We start from the raw sequence: 16,277 nt of genomic DNA on the forward strand, positions 1-16,277 counted from the left end.
AGAAGTGTAATGTGGTTTATTTAATTATAGTATAACAGGAAATAAAACACAATTGAGCTTTGAAGTCTAAAAGTAAAGTTTTTCAAATGGGCAATACTATAATTAACTTGTTCACTTTCTACATGATTGTGATGTTCAGTAGCCATTAATAATGCTTTACCAAAGCAAAAACATGAAAAAAAAGCCAAATAATTTTTTGAAACTCCTAATAACAACACTTTCGCAACAATAGTTACAGAACATGGATTTTTAATGAATCTGATACTGCAATGAAAACACTGAACACTTATGAACAATTACATCAACAGAGTAAAAACACCTGCTTCTACACAACACTTATAAATGCACACTTTCCCCAAAAAAAACTTATTTTTTCACAGATTTAAGCAACAGATGATTTACATAGGATTCTTCAGTTCCAGAATAGGTACAGAATTTTCACTCTGCAGAAATTGATGTGCAGTGGCTGAGACAGGGTGTCATTTGTCCAACAACACACCTCTCAAGAAATTCTCTTGACACATGGTTTCCAGTAAACACACATTTCCTCCTGCTGTGACAGGAAATTCTGGACTCATCGGCACATGGACAAAACCACTCCCACTTCCAAACACTGCTTCAGATGAGATCAAGGCAGTGGGCCACATGATTTCACTGCAGCCGCATGCACACACATCCCCGCACACACTCAAGTGCACAAACAGGTGTGCACACACAGCACCCCCAGCTCCTTCATGACGCCTGAAAACACCCCGTGACCACAGTGGTGGGTCCCGCTCCTGAGAAGGGCCAAGCTCTAGGGAGGGAAATGGAGCTGCGTGTGGAGCCTCATCAGCACAGCCACACGGCTGGCACACACGCTGAGTTTACTCGCTGCCCATTGTTTCCGCGGGCAGAGATCTGGGTAAGTCTGGAGCAATGACGTGCAGACAGTTTCCAATGTTGCTAGCAGTGACTCTATTAAAGACACTCAGCTGTGAGACTAAAGCAGGAGAGAAGCCGGTGTGTGCGGGGGCGGGAGGGCAGCTCTGAGTGAGACCCAGGGTGGGGGCCCATCCTCACACCGCAGTCAGGGAATGTCAGACTCCAGCATCAGCTCCTGAGCCGCCACTGCTGTAAAGCTGCCCTGAAACTCCTGCCGTCTCATCTTCACTACTCAGATCTCCCTCCCACCCAGCCAGGGGTCCCCCAGACCCAGTCCTGACCATTCAGGGCCAAGAGGCCTGAGGTTGGCTACCATGGGGCCTGACCGAAGGACCCACGGGTGAAGGACCAGCATTCAGGCCGCCCCACCTGTGACACCACAAAATGGAAGCAGTGATGGGACGAGGCCGACACGATGGCTACCAGTGTTCCTCTCTGTGCCTGTCAGCCAGGACAGCCTCCAAGGGTTACAAATGGGGCAGGGGGGAGACTGGGGGGCACTGAGATGTCTCGCTATCAAACTGTAACTCAACAAGAAACACGACTCATGAACACTGGACAGAAAGTCCTGAGAAGGCAGGAGTGACAGGCTCCAGGCAGAAGGGGCCCTTGGCAGCCCTTCCTGGGCAGGGCCATCACTGCGCCCACCTCTCCTGCCTTCTGGATGAGCTCATTCCAGCTCTAAATCACAAGTGCCTGAGCCACTAACAGTGACACCTAAGTTTCCCAAATACTTCATGTCTGAGGTAGAACTCATTTATTTGCATTGCTGGCTCTCAGATGCCACCAGGAAGTGAACCCACTTGGAAACATGCAAACCCAAGGTGTAGAAAATAAATAAGGTTTGTCTTCAGGTAGCAGGGCCTTCTAGAAAGGTCAAGTCACATTCAATGGGTAAGTCATCTGAAACTTCTAGAAACTGTTTATAACCACAGCTATAAACTAAAGTGCTTTAAATTTTACTTAATATCTGGAATCAGTGATTAGAACCATTCTATTTCAGAATTTGCCAGCATGAGATACCTCAGGAGATTGAAATGGTTTTCCATAAAAAGAGCAGAAAATTTTTCTTTTCAAAAGAAACTGTCCAAATGTTGCAAATTCAACACTCTATGCTTTTTTTAACTTCTAAAATCCAAGCAGATTTCACAACTGTACAGAACACAGAGGTGAAGCTGAGTAAGCAGACGCCAGAACCCCACACAGACGTGAGATCTCTGCCCACTCCCGCCGGACAGGCACACATGCACCATCGCTCCAGAGACCACTGACCACTCGCCCAGATGCCCCGCCCTCCTGTCACCCAACACACCAGGGACTCACTACACCAGCGGCCACGGAAGGGGGTCCACCACACGGCCGCATGCCCACGCACACAAAACGGAAAGAAGCAACAGGGCACACCTCTGGACACTTCATGCAAGCTGGGTACAGCGAGGAGAGAGTGCCCTGCTCAGGCCCACCGCCCACAGCCGCGGCATCCCAGCGCCCAGCGAGCCGGCAGGCACGGTCCCTGGCCGGCCGGAGCCTCGGAACGGCCCTCACTTCTCCTGCAGCAGCGCCGGGATGTTGATGTTCCAGCCAATGGCCTGCCGGTCAAAACCGCAGGTGAACAGGTTGCACACGGGGTGGTCCTCGCTCCAGGCTGAGCCGCACACCATCCGCCGGTGGCCCTGCAACCAGGCACAGAGCCGTCAGAGCAGGGCCTGAGCAGGACCATACCCCCACAACCCGTCAGACAGGGGGGCTGTGAACTGGACCAGTCAGGAGAACTCCTGTGCTGCTGGGGGAGCTGCCGTGAAACAAGAGGTGGGAACTGCACTGAGCTCAGTGCAGCCCAACCAGCGCCTCAGGACCCTTTCTCTAAGAAGAGGAGTCAGACAGCAGTCAACAGGAAGAATGCAGAAACGGGATTAAACATTAAACATTAAATGGGATTAACATCCTCTGGGATGTTTTAATGAATACATGAGGATGGATGATGTGGGAAGAAACAAATATAATTCACTCAAAGACCCCAAGTACATTTGAACAAATAATTGCTTCAAGGGATAAAGGAGCTAGAAATATACCTTTGGTGCCAAATAAAACAAAGATAAAATAAGTAGCCTTTCAAGTAGATTCCCGCCACCTTCAGAATGCTGGAACAAACACTGCAGGCTATCTGGGGAGTTTAAATTGGACACACTGACCTGTTACTTTAATATACAACAGGTACAGGGCAGAATTCAGAAAAGCTAACAGAAATCCCATAAGTAAAACATACTCTCAACAGAACAGCACCAAAATTCCCTCTGCAAGACATCTCCATGCTGGGGTGCCATCCACACACTGGGGAGGCCTTCCCAGGCCAGAGGCCCAGGGCCGCTAGTGGAGGGACATCCACTGCAGGATCAAGGCCTCCCCTCCATGACCACTGAGAAACCTGCAGCGGGTCACCCGAGATGGGCACTGAAGTCAGAGCTCCGGACGAGAGACTACAAACGCCAGGCCCACGGCAGGACACTGGTGTCAGTGCCCTCACAGCGGGGGGAGGGGCCAGGAAGCTGGGGAGTGGGGGGCCCAGAGCACCCCCATTAGGTCCATGCTCCCACTCACACCCCTCTGCTCACTGGGCCCCAGGGCTCTCGAGTCAAAAGACCAAGTACTTCTGATGGAGACCTGGTAAGAAGAGGGTGTAAAATTGTGAACTTTCTTCTGCTGACTGCATGTGAGACTGTTGTTTTGAATGTACTTAGGTAATTAAAACCCACTGTGAGAATTAAATTCTTTCCTTCAGGAGGGGCTCCTGGAGCACTGAACACAGCCAGGCTGGCTGGGAGCTCCCCACATCAGAGAGCAAGGCCCACCCCCAGCCGCCCTCACAGGCGGCCCCAGCACGCACCTGCCGACTGCTGCGTGGGAGCCTGGCCAGCCGCACACCCGACATGTCGAACAGCCTCACCTGGCGGTTGTCATGGGGGAGGGCGATGATTTTTTGGCCAACACACACATTGATCCTACAATGCGTAGGAGGAGAGAAAAGTTAGTTTCGTAACCAACAGGTGACAACACAAGTTTTTGACATTACAGGCGATAATGTAGTGGGGGTTTCACACATTCCACTCTTCAAGCCAAAACACATTAGCAAACAGAGGTGTTACCAGCCTATGGCATCAGAAAACGGGCTGAGTTACTCCCCTGTAACTTACATGTGCTACACAGTAACCTCTGGCCAAAAATGATTTGTTCTTAATTCTTAAAAACCTCAACACACTAACCTGATTTTATACCCAGGTTTCAGTACTTATAGAATACAGAATGTGCATTAGAGGATCAATAAAAGATATTTTCCTGGGAGTCTAAAGCATTTTTCCCAAGGCCCTACAAGTGAACACAAGTTTATAGGAAGCCAACACATGCCACAAGCCCCCTTAAGGCCACCCTAATGGTCCATGGAGGAGCACCCATCACCTGTTGATGGCAGAGTCTGTGCGGATGGTGGCAATGGGTGACCGCATGTTCTTCAGGTCCCAGACCTTCACAGTGCGGTCGTCACTGCCAGAGACCACGTTATCTCCCACGGTAAACACGGCGGAGGTCACAGTGCTGCCGAGAGAGGGCACGGGGTCAGAACCTCGTCAGCAAGTCCCTGTCCACACTGCACAGCAGACACCAATCCTGCCACCCCAGGGCCTGTCGGGAGGGCAGAGAGGCGGGGATGTGGACACCGTGAGTCATCAACTCCGCTCACTGGTCCTCCTGCTAACCCCTGCCAGCTCACAGGGGCCGCACTGACCTCTCCAAGGCAGCCTCACCACATTCCGGCAGTGGAGCAAGGAGAGGGCTCCCAGACAAGATGGGCCAAATAGACAGGACCCACCGAAATCTCTAGAGCAGACACTTAAACATTCATCCCAACTGAGACTTTCAGACAATTCAATCAGAGCACTGGAAAAAAAATTCATTCCAACAACAACAAAAAAAACATTTAAAAAATGATCTGAACAGACTTCTCCAAGGGAGGCTTACAGATGGCCAAGAGGCCCATGAAAACGTGCTCAACATCACTAATCACCAGGGAAATGCACACCAGACCCCAGTGAGTTGGTACTCCACACCTGTCAGAACGGCCGTCATCAAGGAGACAAGCGATCAGTGTTGGAGAGGGTGGGGTAAAAGGGAACTGTCCTACAATGTTGATGCAAACGTAAACTGGTGCAGCCACTGTGAAAAACATTGTGGAAATTCCTCAAAGACAGAACCATCATGTGACCCAGCAATATCACTCCTGGGTATTTAACTGAAAAAAAAAAAAAAAATCAAAAAGACACACACGTCCCAAAGTGCACGGCGGCATTGTTTACAACGCCACGACACAGAAGCAACCACAAAGTCCACTGACAGAGGACTGGGTAAAGAGGATGCGGTCCATACAGAGGGATGGACCTAGAGGGCACTGTGTTAAGGTCAAAGGCCGAGTGCACCACAGGGAGAAAGATGGAGACAAGGGTAACCCCAAGAGCAACCCGATGACTCATCCAAACTCCTCATCTGACGACAAGGACACAGTGGAGGCTTGAGTGGGAACCAGGTGCTGCTGCCCCTCAGGTCACAGGGCCATCTGAGCGCCCGGCCACTGACAAGGCCCTAGGGCAGACACCTCCACTGCTGGTGACCTCCCTGTGGATGTGAGGCCTCAGGAGGTCTGGCCCAGTTAAACCTCAGTTAACACTCTGCTAAATTAGTGGGAAAAGTCCCACAAAGCTTGTCAAACCCTGTCAATGAAATGCTGAAAGACACTGGGTTTCAATGCATCAGGACCCTGACAGATATCGTGGGGCATCAAAGCGAGAGGCTGGCTGCAGTCCTTCCAAGAACTGTCCTCCCAAGGCCTCTCCCACACGGTCCCTTGGGGCGGTGGAAGGCCCGGCCCCACCAGCGCCCGCTGCCTCATTTATCTTGTAGCCGAGAGCAGCCGAGCGTGTGCCTCCAGCTGACAGAGCAGCTCCACCGCCACAGCACGCCTAGAACGTTCGTTCCGCTCCCTCTGCGGGCCTCCATCAGCGGAGACGGAAAGCTGGGCTCCTCATTAGGACCCACAGCTGTCCCCCCATCACACAGGGAAGCTGCTGCTCTGCATAACAATCTGCTGAAACTTCCCGGCCAAGGAAGAAAGTGCACAATGTGGAAAATGAAGCCCGGAAACAGGAGGCAGCAACTCCGCTGGCACCAGCCACAGGCGCCTTCTCACTCTGAAGGGGATGGGGCCTCCGACAGGGCAGAGTGAGCAGGCAGAGAGCACAAATTCCAGCAACGGGGCCCAGGCAAACCCTCACAACTCTTCCACCTTTGCAGGCAGCATAAGGGGCATGTGGAGTGCAGACCCAGGTGTGACGTGACACATGGCCCACGCCACCCTCCTGCCTGATGGCCGCTGCACACAAACCCACGAGGACCTAACCGATGCTGCTCACAGGAATCGGGCAGCCCCCCACCTTCCACCCACTGGCCTCCAAGCTGTGCTCAAGAAGCTAAGGTCCCCGAGGAGGAACCCATCCTCAGGGACAGGCTGGGCCCTCAGAGCACTGCCCCCACAAGCACGGGCCCCCCCAAGTTAGAGAATGCTCAACTCCCGCAGTTCACGATCTCAAATACCTGAGTGAGAAATGGAAACTCATCTCCCAACGACACAAACTTCTGAGGAGTCCTGGAAGGCCAGCTCCCCAAGGAGCAGACCCTGAGATAACAAGCATTCGAAGGAAGTCAGGTTTGCACCACACCTATTCTTTCTGGGATTTCAAGTCCAGCTTCCCCTGGAGGAGGGCAGGGGACACTCTAGCACCAGGTTCAGACCTCACTTGATGCCCCTCTCCAGCTGCCCCCAGGCTCAGTGCAGACATTCCTGCTCACTTCGCAATGAAGCTAAACCCCAGAACTACTCCCTCGACCAGCACATGCCAGGCCCTGCGTCCTATGAGAAAATACACGACAGAGGGTACTGATACTATCCAGCCGAGGGCCCTGACAAGGTCGCGTGCACACAGGCCGCAGAGCCGCGTGCAGCACCCATCAGAAGTGACATGGGCTGCACGGAACATGACACGTGTAGAGGCATGGGTGCAACCTCCTGCAGGCACCACCACCACCGCACCCTGCTCCCTGCCCCAGGGCGTGCAAGGCATCCTGCCAACACCTTATCAGACCCAGAAGAAGTGCAGACAGAAAGAAATTTTTCTGTGAGACATCGTATCTTGTTTTCTTTAGACAAGAAAGCACCTGAGTTCACACTCTAGGAATAAAGTAAACAATTATATGAAAGGAATTTAGGCAAAAAGAAAGAAAAAACTCTGCATTCAGATATTTCTAAGAATGAAATATTCCGTGCTGAGCTAATTTCCGATTTCTTCAATGCCAGAGTTTATGGCACGTGTAGACACCATCAGCTGGGCACAGCCTGGAGTCATCGGCCACCCACAGGGGAAGCTTAATGACCAGTGACTGCCTCTGCTGCTGGCCCCTTTTTACCACAATGGAAACAAAACAAAATGAAACTAAAAACAGGGTGACAACTCTGCCGCGCTCCACAGGAGGCGGTGGTGCTGGGGGGCTTCTCTCAAAGGCAGCAGGGGTTCCAGCGCCACAGTAAGTTTCATGACAGTGAGAGCCGTTCACAGCAACGGCCCTGGATCCGACCCACATGGCCCGAGTCCAGCCCCACTGACTGCACATCACAGGGGGGCCAGGGCATTGTCCCCACCAGGCCATCCTCAGGTGGTGATGGAAAGCACATGACGCACAAGGACTGAGCCCATCAGACAAAAAGTTCTGGGTTCCGGCTATAGCTGATGACAGAAATACATGAGAAATGAACTGCCAATAGCTGAAATTCCTGTGACAGTCCAGATTTTTCCAACTAAACATCTCTGTCATTTCCAAGAACAGGACACACTACAATCCCCAGTTATCAGGAAAACAGCTGGTAACAAAAGGTCTCTAAAATTGCTTTTCAGTCAAACTGGTACACCTTGGACCACCAAAAGCTTGTCTAATAATACAGACCCCAAGCTTTGCTACATAAATCCTGTTAAGATTCCTATTATAATGCAAAAATTTCATAATACAGCGTGAAAATAAAAGTAACATACCAAAAAGGGGGTGGGGGGTTCATTTGTCTTTTTCACAAATGTACAATGAAAACCCTAAACAGACACTCCACCCGGAGCTCTCCCTCCATCCAGCAAAAATAATACAGCCAGATCTCAGGGGGACTCATCACCTACAGATGTTCATTTATCTTACAGAGAAGTGTTATATCTCAAAGTGTTATATTCTTTTTCTTTCTGAAAAAGGCACAGGAGCCACGTGAAAGTTGGGGTCATGAGTTTCATTTCTCCAGAAATGAAAAGGAGAAAACAGTATCTCCCCCAGCTCCTAGAGAAGCTGGGCTACAGAACTGAGTCAGTGATGCTGAAGCCTACACCGCTACACCCTGCCTAAGGAACAACCAGCACACAGAACACTCGAATTACCTGTATTTCACGTTAAAGTACTCACATCACAGAAGACGTTAAGAGTCCAACACACTTCACTAGAGAACTTGTGCTGAGTCCTTATAAATGAAAATACACCCTAAGATAAACTTTCCCAAAGTGTGTTCCACATCCTAACAACATGAAACGTGCAGTCACACAGTAAGAAACACTGCCTCTGCGTAAGCAACCATCCCCTGATAACACTCCACAGGGACTTTCCAGGGTGACACAAGGGAAAGAGCCACACTCCTGAGAACAGCACACCTGAGTGTCTGTTTCAATGCTCAGAGAACCACTGGGTTAAGAGGACCAAGAAAACCACCCTAGAAAACCCAGTCACCTCCCAGCCCAGACCAGAGTTAAAAAGACATTTATGCAACCAAGACTCACTCCGTGTGGCCCTGGAACACGTTCACGGAGTGGATGGAAGGGTCGCGGAAGTCCCACAGACGGAACGTCGTGTCGCGGGAGGAGGTCACCACCAGCCGCTGGGTCGGGTGCGTGCAGCAGTGTGTCAGCTCCTGGTCATGCCCTGTGGGAGATGGAAGACGCAGTCACAGTGAAGCCCCCGCTCAGCTCCCAGGAAAAGCAGCTGCAGGGACGGTGTGTGGGGTCAAGGGGGGCCCGTGTCCCTTCCCCTCGTGCATTCGAAAGACCTGAATGAGCAGTGTGGGAGGGACGCTCCTGACCCCAATGGCTGAAAGGTCGGGAGGGTCTCTAACAGCCGAATGCGTGAGAAAGTACAGTTCTGAGTTTCGCATGTGAGAAGAACCTCTAATAACCCATGGGTGGAGCACACGGTGGGACACATCCCTGTCACTCAATGACAAAACACACTGACAAGCAGGTATGAAGGCCGGTGGCAGGCAGGAGGCTGTACACACCCTGCTGGACTCCTGCCCTGCATGTGGGCACAACCTGCAGATGAGTGGGATGGTGTTCTGGTGATCTCAGTACATTATAACACAAAATGGGCTTTGCGTATGACTAAGGCCTCCAAATCACATGGTCTTCAGTTAGTCAAAAAAAAAAAAACCACAGACTTCCTGGGTGGCCTGCTGTAGTTAGGTGAGCCTTTTTAAGGGTCCCGAGAGAGACTCGCTCCTGCTGGCCTGGAGGAAAGCCAACAGCATGCGGTGAGAAGCCTCTGTCAGGGCCGGGGGAGGGGGCCTGTGGCCACCTCCAGGTACTGAAAGCTGCCCCCAGCCGAAAACCGGCAGAAAAACGGCCACAAGGGATCCTTGCAATGGCCGTAAGGGGACCGCAGGTCTCAGGTGAGGGCACAACCCCCCAAGCATTCTCATCCCACCCACGACATCCTGAGAATCAGAGCATCAGCAAGCACATGCCCAAAACTCCTGGCCAAGGGACATCATGTTATAAATTCATGTTATTTTAAGATACTAAGTGTGTGGAAATTAAAGCAAAAAGAAAAAGCTAACACATCAACCACATTCAAATATCTACATACTGCACGTCTCTAGATGCAATTACACCCCCTGAAGAAAAGATAAATTTAACCACTAATGGCTCCATTACTCAGGAGGATCTCTGAAAATCACAGCTGTGCCAACACACAATCCAGACGAGAGGTCCCTCCCACATGACGCACCTGTCAGGGAGTGGACGAGCTCTGACGTCTCCACGTCATACAGATTGGCTGTTCTGTCCCAGGAGGCTGTCACTGCCTGCTTCCCGCCAACCAGCCAGTCAGCAGCTATGACCACTCCCTGGTGGCTCTTCAGAGAAGTCAGCGGCGCCCGGATGGTGGGACAGTCGCTGGACGGGTCGGCGTCTGCATCAGGTTCGTCCTTGTCAGAGCACTCCACTTCATCCTCACCACAGAGCTGCTGCTGGGGAAGCAGAGGTGGGTCCCTGGGGATCCTGACCTTGCAGACCAGCCGCACAGTCAGACCACTACCACCTATCCTTCCAGGACTTAACGACCATTATGACCGTCCCAGCGGGTGTCTGGCACTAAGTAAACACGCATACACACGCCATGTAGGAGCACACACCACATGGACACACGTACACAAGGATCTGTTTGTCACATCCACAAACACAGCAGAGTTAAAATAAAATCTTTAAAATAAAAAATATATACATAACACACGCAATTAAAAATGAATTCTTCAGTGGCTTCCCTGGTGGCTCAGTGGTAAAGAATCCGCCTGCCAATGCAGGAGACACATGTTCAATCCCTAGTCCAGGAAGACCCCACATGCCTCTGAGCAACTGAGTCCGAGAGAGACAACTATCAAGCTCTGTGCTCCAGAGCCCGGGAGCTGAGACTACTGCAGCCCAGCATCCTGGAGTCTATGCTCTGCAACAAGGGAACTCACCACAATGAGAAGCCTGTGCATCACAACTAGAGTAGCCCCCACTCGCCGCAACTAGAGAAACCCTCACAGCAACAAAGACCCAGCATGGCCAAAAATTTAAAAATAAAAATAAATTTTAAAAAATGAACTGTTAAGACTGCTTACCTAAAGAAAGCTCACTCTTACTCGTTACTGGAATTTATTAATTACTTAACCCATCTCCAAACAGAACAACGTTTAAAGGTTTAAAAAGAGAAAAGTAATCTTCCCAGGCAAAAATAAGAAAACTGGAAGATTACTATCACCCTCTAACAATTACAGCCAGAACATAAACAGAAATCTAACCTCTGCTCGACCACGTGAACTCACCCAGTGCCCTGCGCCTGTGAAGACCCCCACCTGTGGGAGCAGCACAGGGAGGGCCCCTGTGTACATACCCCACAGAAACTGGAGATCAGATCAAGTCACCCAAGAGGAGGATGAGAGCCCACGTGAGGACCCAAAGAAGGCACTGGGCTGATGTGGTGCAACTACATCCGACAGGACAGGTAGGAACTGGGCGGTCTGTGGTTTAAACCTATGGTCGTTCTTCTCAACATGCAACCTAACTTGTCACCAACATTAAAACTTGACCCACGTGACGATATCACACACCCCACTGACCTACAGGGTTTATCTCACATGAGAGACAGACAAGTTGTCTACAATCAAATATATAAAACACTAAAAACTTAACCTAACCTTAAAATTAAAGGACTAACATATGTGTATGTTACAATTTTTGTGGAAAAGAAAGTAAATGTAAACACAGGCGATGTAGACAGATGCACGCCCTGGTCTGCTGGGCGGCCTGTGGGGAGGGCTGGCACCGGCTAGTGTCCTGGCAGGCAGACGGTGGCCTCTCCTCGGCGCACGCAGGGAGAAGGCACAGGGAGCCCTCAGGTGCCTCTTCTCCTCCAGACACCAATCCTGCTGGTCAGAGCCCCACCCTGTAACCTCACTTGACCTTAGTGACGTCTTCCGAGGCCCATCTCCATGGACAGGCCCCTGGGGTGAGGGTTCTAAGCTATGAATCTGGGGACACACACATTCAGTCCATAACATTGCTTGTCCTAAAACTCACAGATGTCCAGAACCCACCGACATACCCCGGGTCGTGCTCTCAGGGTAAGTAAACGTGCTGCTTACACTAGAGTCGGCCGCAGGCTGAGGAGCAGGCAGCTGAACTGCATACCTCCACACGTGGGCAGTCTGATCTCCAGAGGCTGAGGACAGAAAGCAGGGCGGAGGTGGGGTGGGGGGGGGAGCGTTACCCAGCACACAGACGAGCACGGGTGAGACCCCACTAAGTCCACTCCTTGAGGGATCACAAGGGATCGACTTGACTTTAACAGGTTCTTCTGAGATGTTCCCAGGAATAGCAAAGGTGCCCAGAGATAATTACCTATAAAAATAATTCCCTCCATCCCAAGGTAGAAAGTTCTGAAGGCTCAGAGAAAACTCACAAGGCATGGATTTCATTCTCCACCTGGCTAATCTAAGACACCAGACACCCAAGTCCATAGTAACTCAAGTGCACGATCCCATTCGCTGAACCAGGAGGCATCTCGCCCCAGCCAGGGAGCAGCTGGCACCGAGACCTCACTGTCAGTAGCCAGGCCGCAAGGGGTGCTCAGACCCAGGACAACACAGGGCTGCTGAGAGGCACAGCTGGCCTGCAGATGTGCCAAAGGGCCGCCTCCACCCCACAAAGGAGCACCGTCTGGACTCCACCTTCCCTAGCTGCAAAGGCTGCAAAGCTCACCCAAAGCAGTGGATGGCAGCATGGGCCTCGTGGCATCAAAGTGCCCGACATTCTGGCCTCTCGAGCCAGCATCCAGTCCCAGCCCCATGTGCCTCCTCTCCCCAGGCCACCACTCTGCCAGCTTCTGTCCCTACCCCAGCCTCCCAACACGTCTCGACCTCATCCCCCTCTCTCCAGCCCAGCTGTCCCTAGTATCCCTCCAGCTCCCCAATCACACAACAAATGGCCCCCATAACAAGGCTTCACTCCCAGCTGACTGCTCCCCAGAGGTCAGCTCAGATGTTCACTAGCTGTCACCTGTCCACAGGTGCAGGCGTGTTCAAACCAGCCTCAAGATGAAAACAGGTACTCTGGTCCTTCACAGAAAAGCCTGATCACTGGTCTAGACACACACTCACCCTCCAGGTTACATCTGTGTCCCCAGAACACCACAGGGGTCCACAGGGTCACACAGTTTTACGGGCCAACTCCTCACTGTGACCAGAAAGTGTGAGACCACTAGGTGAGGTGGAGACAAACCCAAGGGACCACAGCTCTTTCTGGGAGGACCACTCGGGAAGAAGTGAAGACTTGAGCCCTGCAGGTGCCCAACCCAGGACCGTTGACCTTTCTGTGTCCACAGGGTCTGAGAGAGCCTGAGAGCCAGAGAGTGGGCAGCAGGGATAGGCTCTGTAAAAAGACCTCCAGGAAAACTGAACTAACTCGCAACCCACTGCTGGTTAAAAATAACCTTTGGTGTTGTTTTCTTTATTCATTTTCCATGCAACTTGTGAAATGTCTACCAACGACCAACTTCTGTGAATGGCATGGTTAATCCTGATGCTGCTGATAAGGAATAACAGTTGTTTTCAGATCAGCAATAACTATTCAATTAAAAAAAAAAAAATCAACATACCGGTGAGGGCCAACTGTTCTGATGGATGAAATTTTATGGAATTTACTGCAAAGTAAAAATATTGAAAAACAGGTTTACAGTAAGAATATATCATCAATATCTATTACAACTACAGTATATGTTGTGAGGTTAAATTTAAAGACTAAAGAATTATGATAGCTCAATATTAAGTCTTCTCATTCTATTAAACTATGAATAAAGAGAACAGAGACACAACACAAAATAACTAAACATGAATTACCAAACCACTCAAGAATCGGCTACAGAGAAAACAGTACTTGATCTCTTAAAACCTGAGAAGTCACTGAGAGCTAAAAGTAAACCAAGACGAAAAAAGAAAACTTAATTACAAAAGGCAGAGGTAAATTATGGTGGGGGACACTGTTCACTGCCCACACACCCACCCTCCAGAGAAGCCACAAGTTCACAATCTGCACAGAAATGAGACCACTACTCCCTTCAGGACAGCAAAGCTGGGGACTGCAAGTGAGGCACGTGCCCAGGGAGCCATGGGCCGCACTGTGTGGCGATGATGGGGCATATGCCCGGGGAGCCATGGGCCGCACTGTGCGGCGATGATGGGGCTTATGTCCGGGGAGCCATGGGCCGCACTGTGCAGCGATGAGGACAAGGAGCACAGAGCCCATCTCCCTTCTTAACAGGAGCCCCCTCTCATCTAAAACCCAAAAAAGTAAGAAACAATAAGACAGGCTATTTTTCTAAATGGAAGGAAAGAGCAGAAGATTTAAAACTGTTCCAAGTGGCTGACTTTGAGAAGTGGAGATGGCAGTGAGAAGGACGAGCACAAGGCCACCGTGGGTCTGTCACACAAGCTAATGCTTTCTTAATGCTCAGGCTGAGTACTCAGCATGTCACACCCACTGCAGGAGCAGCAGCCCCCAGGTACGGTCCTGAGGGAGATGAAGGGTCCAGCTGGAGGAAACAGTGGACAAGGCAGAGGTGGGGGGCCAAGCAGGACCTGGCCCACAGCCCCGACAGGAGAGTGGTACACCCCCACTGATGGGACGGGAGATGTGCCAGGGAAGAGGAGGAGAGGAGGTGTTCACCCAAGTCCATGGGGGACACAGCAGACCCTGGAGGCGGGTAGTGGACACCACCTCCAAGTCTGTGTGCAGGGTGAAGGGTGAGCTGGCCAGGGGCAACAAGACCCAGGCCCAGAGCCGGGGTGCCAGAAGGAAGAGGGGTGAGTGGGACAGCCCATGGTGCCCGCAGCAAGGAGTCCAGCGGCCACCAGCACCCACAGGGCCCACATACAGCACCTCGGCACCGTGGAGCCTTGTCAATCAGACAGTGCAAAGCCAGTGCACACACGTCAGTCCCAGACCGTGCAAGGCGAGAAGCTGAGGCCCGGCCCCCATAAGGGGACACCCGGTGATCTACAGCTCACCTGACCCCACGTGGCCCGTGTACTTGGCGAGGCTCCGCCCCGTCTCGATACTCCACAACAGAGCCGTATGATCTGCAAGATCCAAACACACACAAGTGAGCCGCTGCCAACATTAGTCTTTTTAATTAAAGAGGAGGATAAAAATTTTAAACTGAGAAGTTTCATCACCACTAGTACCTCATGGGATTTTGCTCACACTCCTCTGTAATCCAACTGATGCAAGAGGACAAGGGGCCAGTGACCCTCATGAGGCCATGGAACTGGCAGGGGAACCTGGGGACCTGACCCCCGGGGCATGGCCATGCTGCCAGCACCAGGCCTGGGACCTGAGACACCAGGGTCCATGGGTCACGGGCTCATCACCTTGTTGAAATAGTAAGACTTTTCAGAACATCAAGCTATATTCAAATGCAAATAGCACCCAACTCCAGTTCCAAACTATCTGAGATAATCCATGCTCTGTGGACCTCTCCAAAACAAAGATAAAAAGGACACTCATTAAGGAAACCTGACACAAAGTGCTGATTATCCATGTGAGATTTCACAAATATCATAAAAGGGAATCTGTATGCTTTTTTTTAAGCTATAATTTCCAAAATAATCTGGGGTGCTCATGTATGAACACAGTTTTAAACAACAGAAAACTTTCTTCATCATTCTAATGACTTTACATTTCCTATTTCCACTCAAAAAGGCTGGATTTAGCACGTAACTTCTCACAAGTTGGCACTCCTTTTCCACAAGCGAGCACATTTTTCATTCTGGGAAATTTTTCTAAAGGGTTATTAGGTTATTAGCTCTCAGAAGGCACTTCCTCTCCAAGGAGAATGGGGCTCTCTGATGCCGCCCCAGGACTCCTGGCAGTGGAACCCCTACACCAGGCCAGCACGGCGCTGTCAGACCACACAGCACGTCCTTGGAGGGACCTCTCGAGTGGGGAAAAGTGAAATACACTATCAAAGCAAATGTACACTGACTACAGCTGACAAGAAAGCCAATCACAACTACCTAATCCCATGAAGAGGTAATCCACCCTGTGCCACAGGACAGTGTCCTGGACAGTGAGTGGGTCCAAACGCAGCCACTCACTCAGATGCCGACAGGCACATGGCCAAGCGTTTGGCCACACTGCCTCCGGGGAGGCCCTGCCCTAAGCTGGGGTGGTTCCAGACTCACCAGCAGATGCCGTCCCCAGCACCACAGGCTGCGTCCTTGCCACACTGACATCCCAGATGCCATCCCGGTGGCCAATATACTCCTTCACGAGCTGGCACACGGCCCGGGATGTGGTGGTCTTGAAGCTGGAGACAATCTGAAATTGTGATGGAATTTATTGAGCAAATATGTTTCAGTTAAAAAAAAATAAGACAATGTGTTTGGAAAATGCATAAATCATTGAAAAGAAAAT

At 51.0% G+C, this 16,277-nt stretch overlaps 1 protein-coding gene across 4 annotated transcripts in view; it reads right to left on the reverse strand.

Moving 5' to 3' along the window:
* Window positions 1-258: 258 nt before the first annotated feature.
* WDR37 (WD repeat domain 37) overlaps window positions 259-16,277 on the reverse strand; it is a 34,570-nt gene continuing 18,551 nt past the window's right edge. For 3 of the 4 annotated variants that reach the window (XM_068986724.1, XM_068986727.1, XM_068986726.1), the window contains 9 exons: window positions 16,046-16,181; window positions 14,870-14,941; window positions 13,462-13,506; window positions 11,951-12,027; window positions 10,051-10,291; window positions 8,829-8,970; window positions 4,378-4,512; window positions 3,809-3,923; window positions 259-2,597 (listed from right to left, as the gene is read on the reverse strand). In XM_068986724.1, the coding sequence (XP_068842825.1) occupies window positions 2,466-2,597; window positions 3,809-3,923; window positions 4,378-4,512; window positions 8,829-8,970; window positions 10,051-10,291; window positions 11,951-12,027; window positions 13,462-13,506; window positions 14,870-14,941; window positions 16,046-16,181 (1,095 nt within the window). In that variant the 3' untranslated portion in view covers window positions 259-2,465. The remainder of the gene's footprint in view (window positions 2,598-3,808; window positions 3,924-4,377; window positions 4,513-8,828; window positions 8,971-10,050; window positions 10,292-11,950; window positions 12,028-13,461; window positions 13,507-14,869; window positions 14,942-16,045; window positions 16,182-16,277) is intronic. The other variant, XM_068986728.1, reaches the window with a different exon arrangement.

Source organism: Capricornis sumatraensis, chromosome 15, assembly GCF_032405125.1.
Source record: "Capricornis sumatraensis isolate serow.1 chromosome 15, serow.2, whole genome shotgun sequence".
NCBI lineage: Eukaryota > Metazoa > Chordata > Mammalia > Artiodactyla > Bovidae > Capricornis > Capricornis sumatraensis.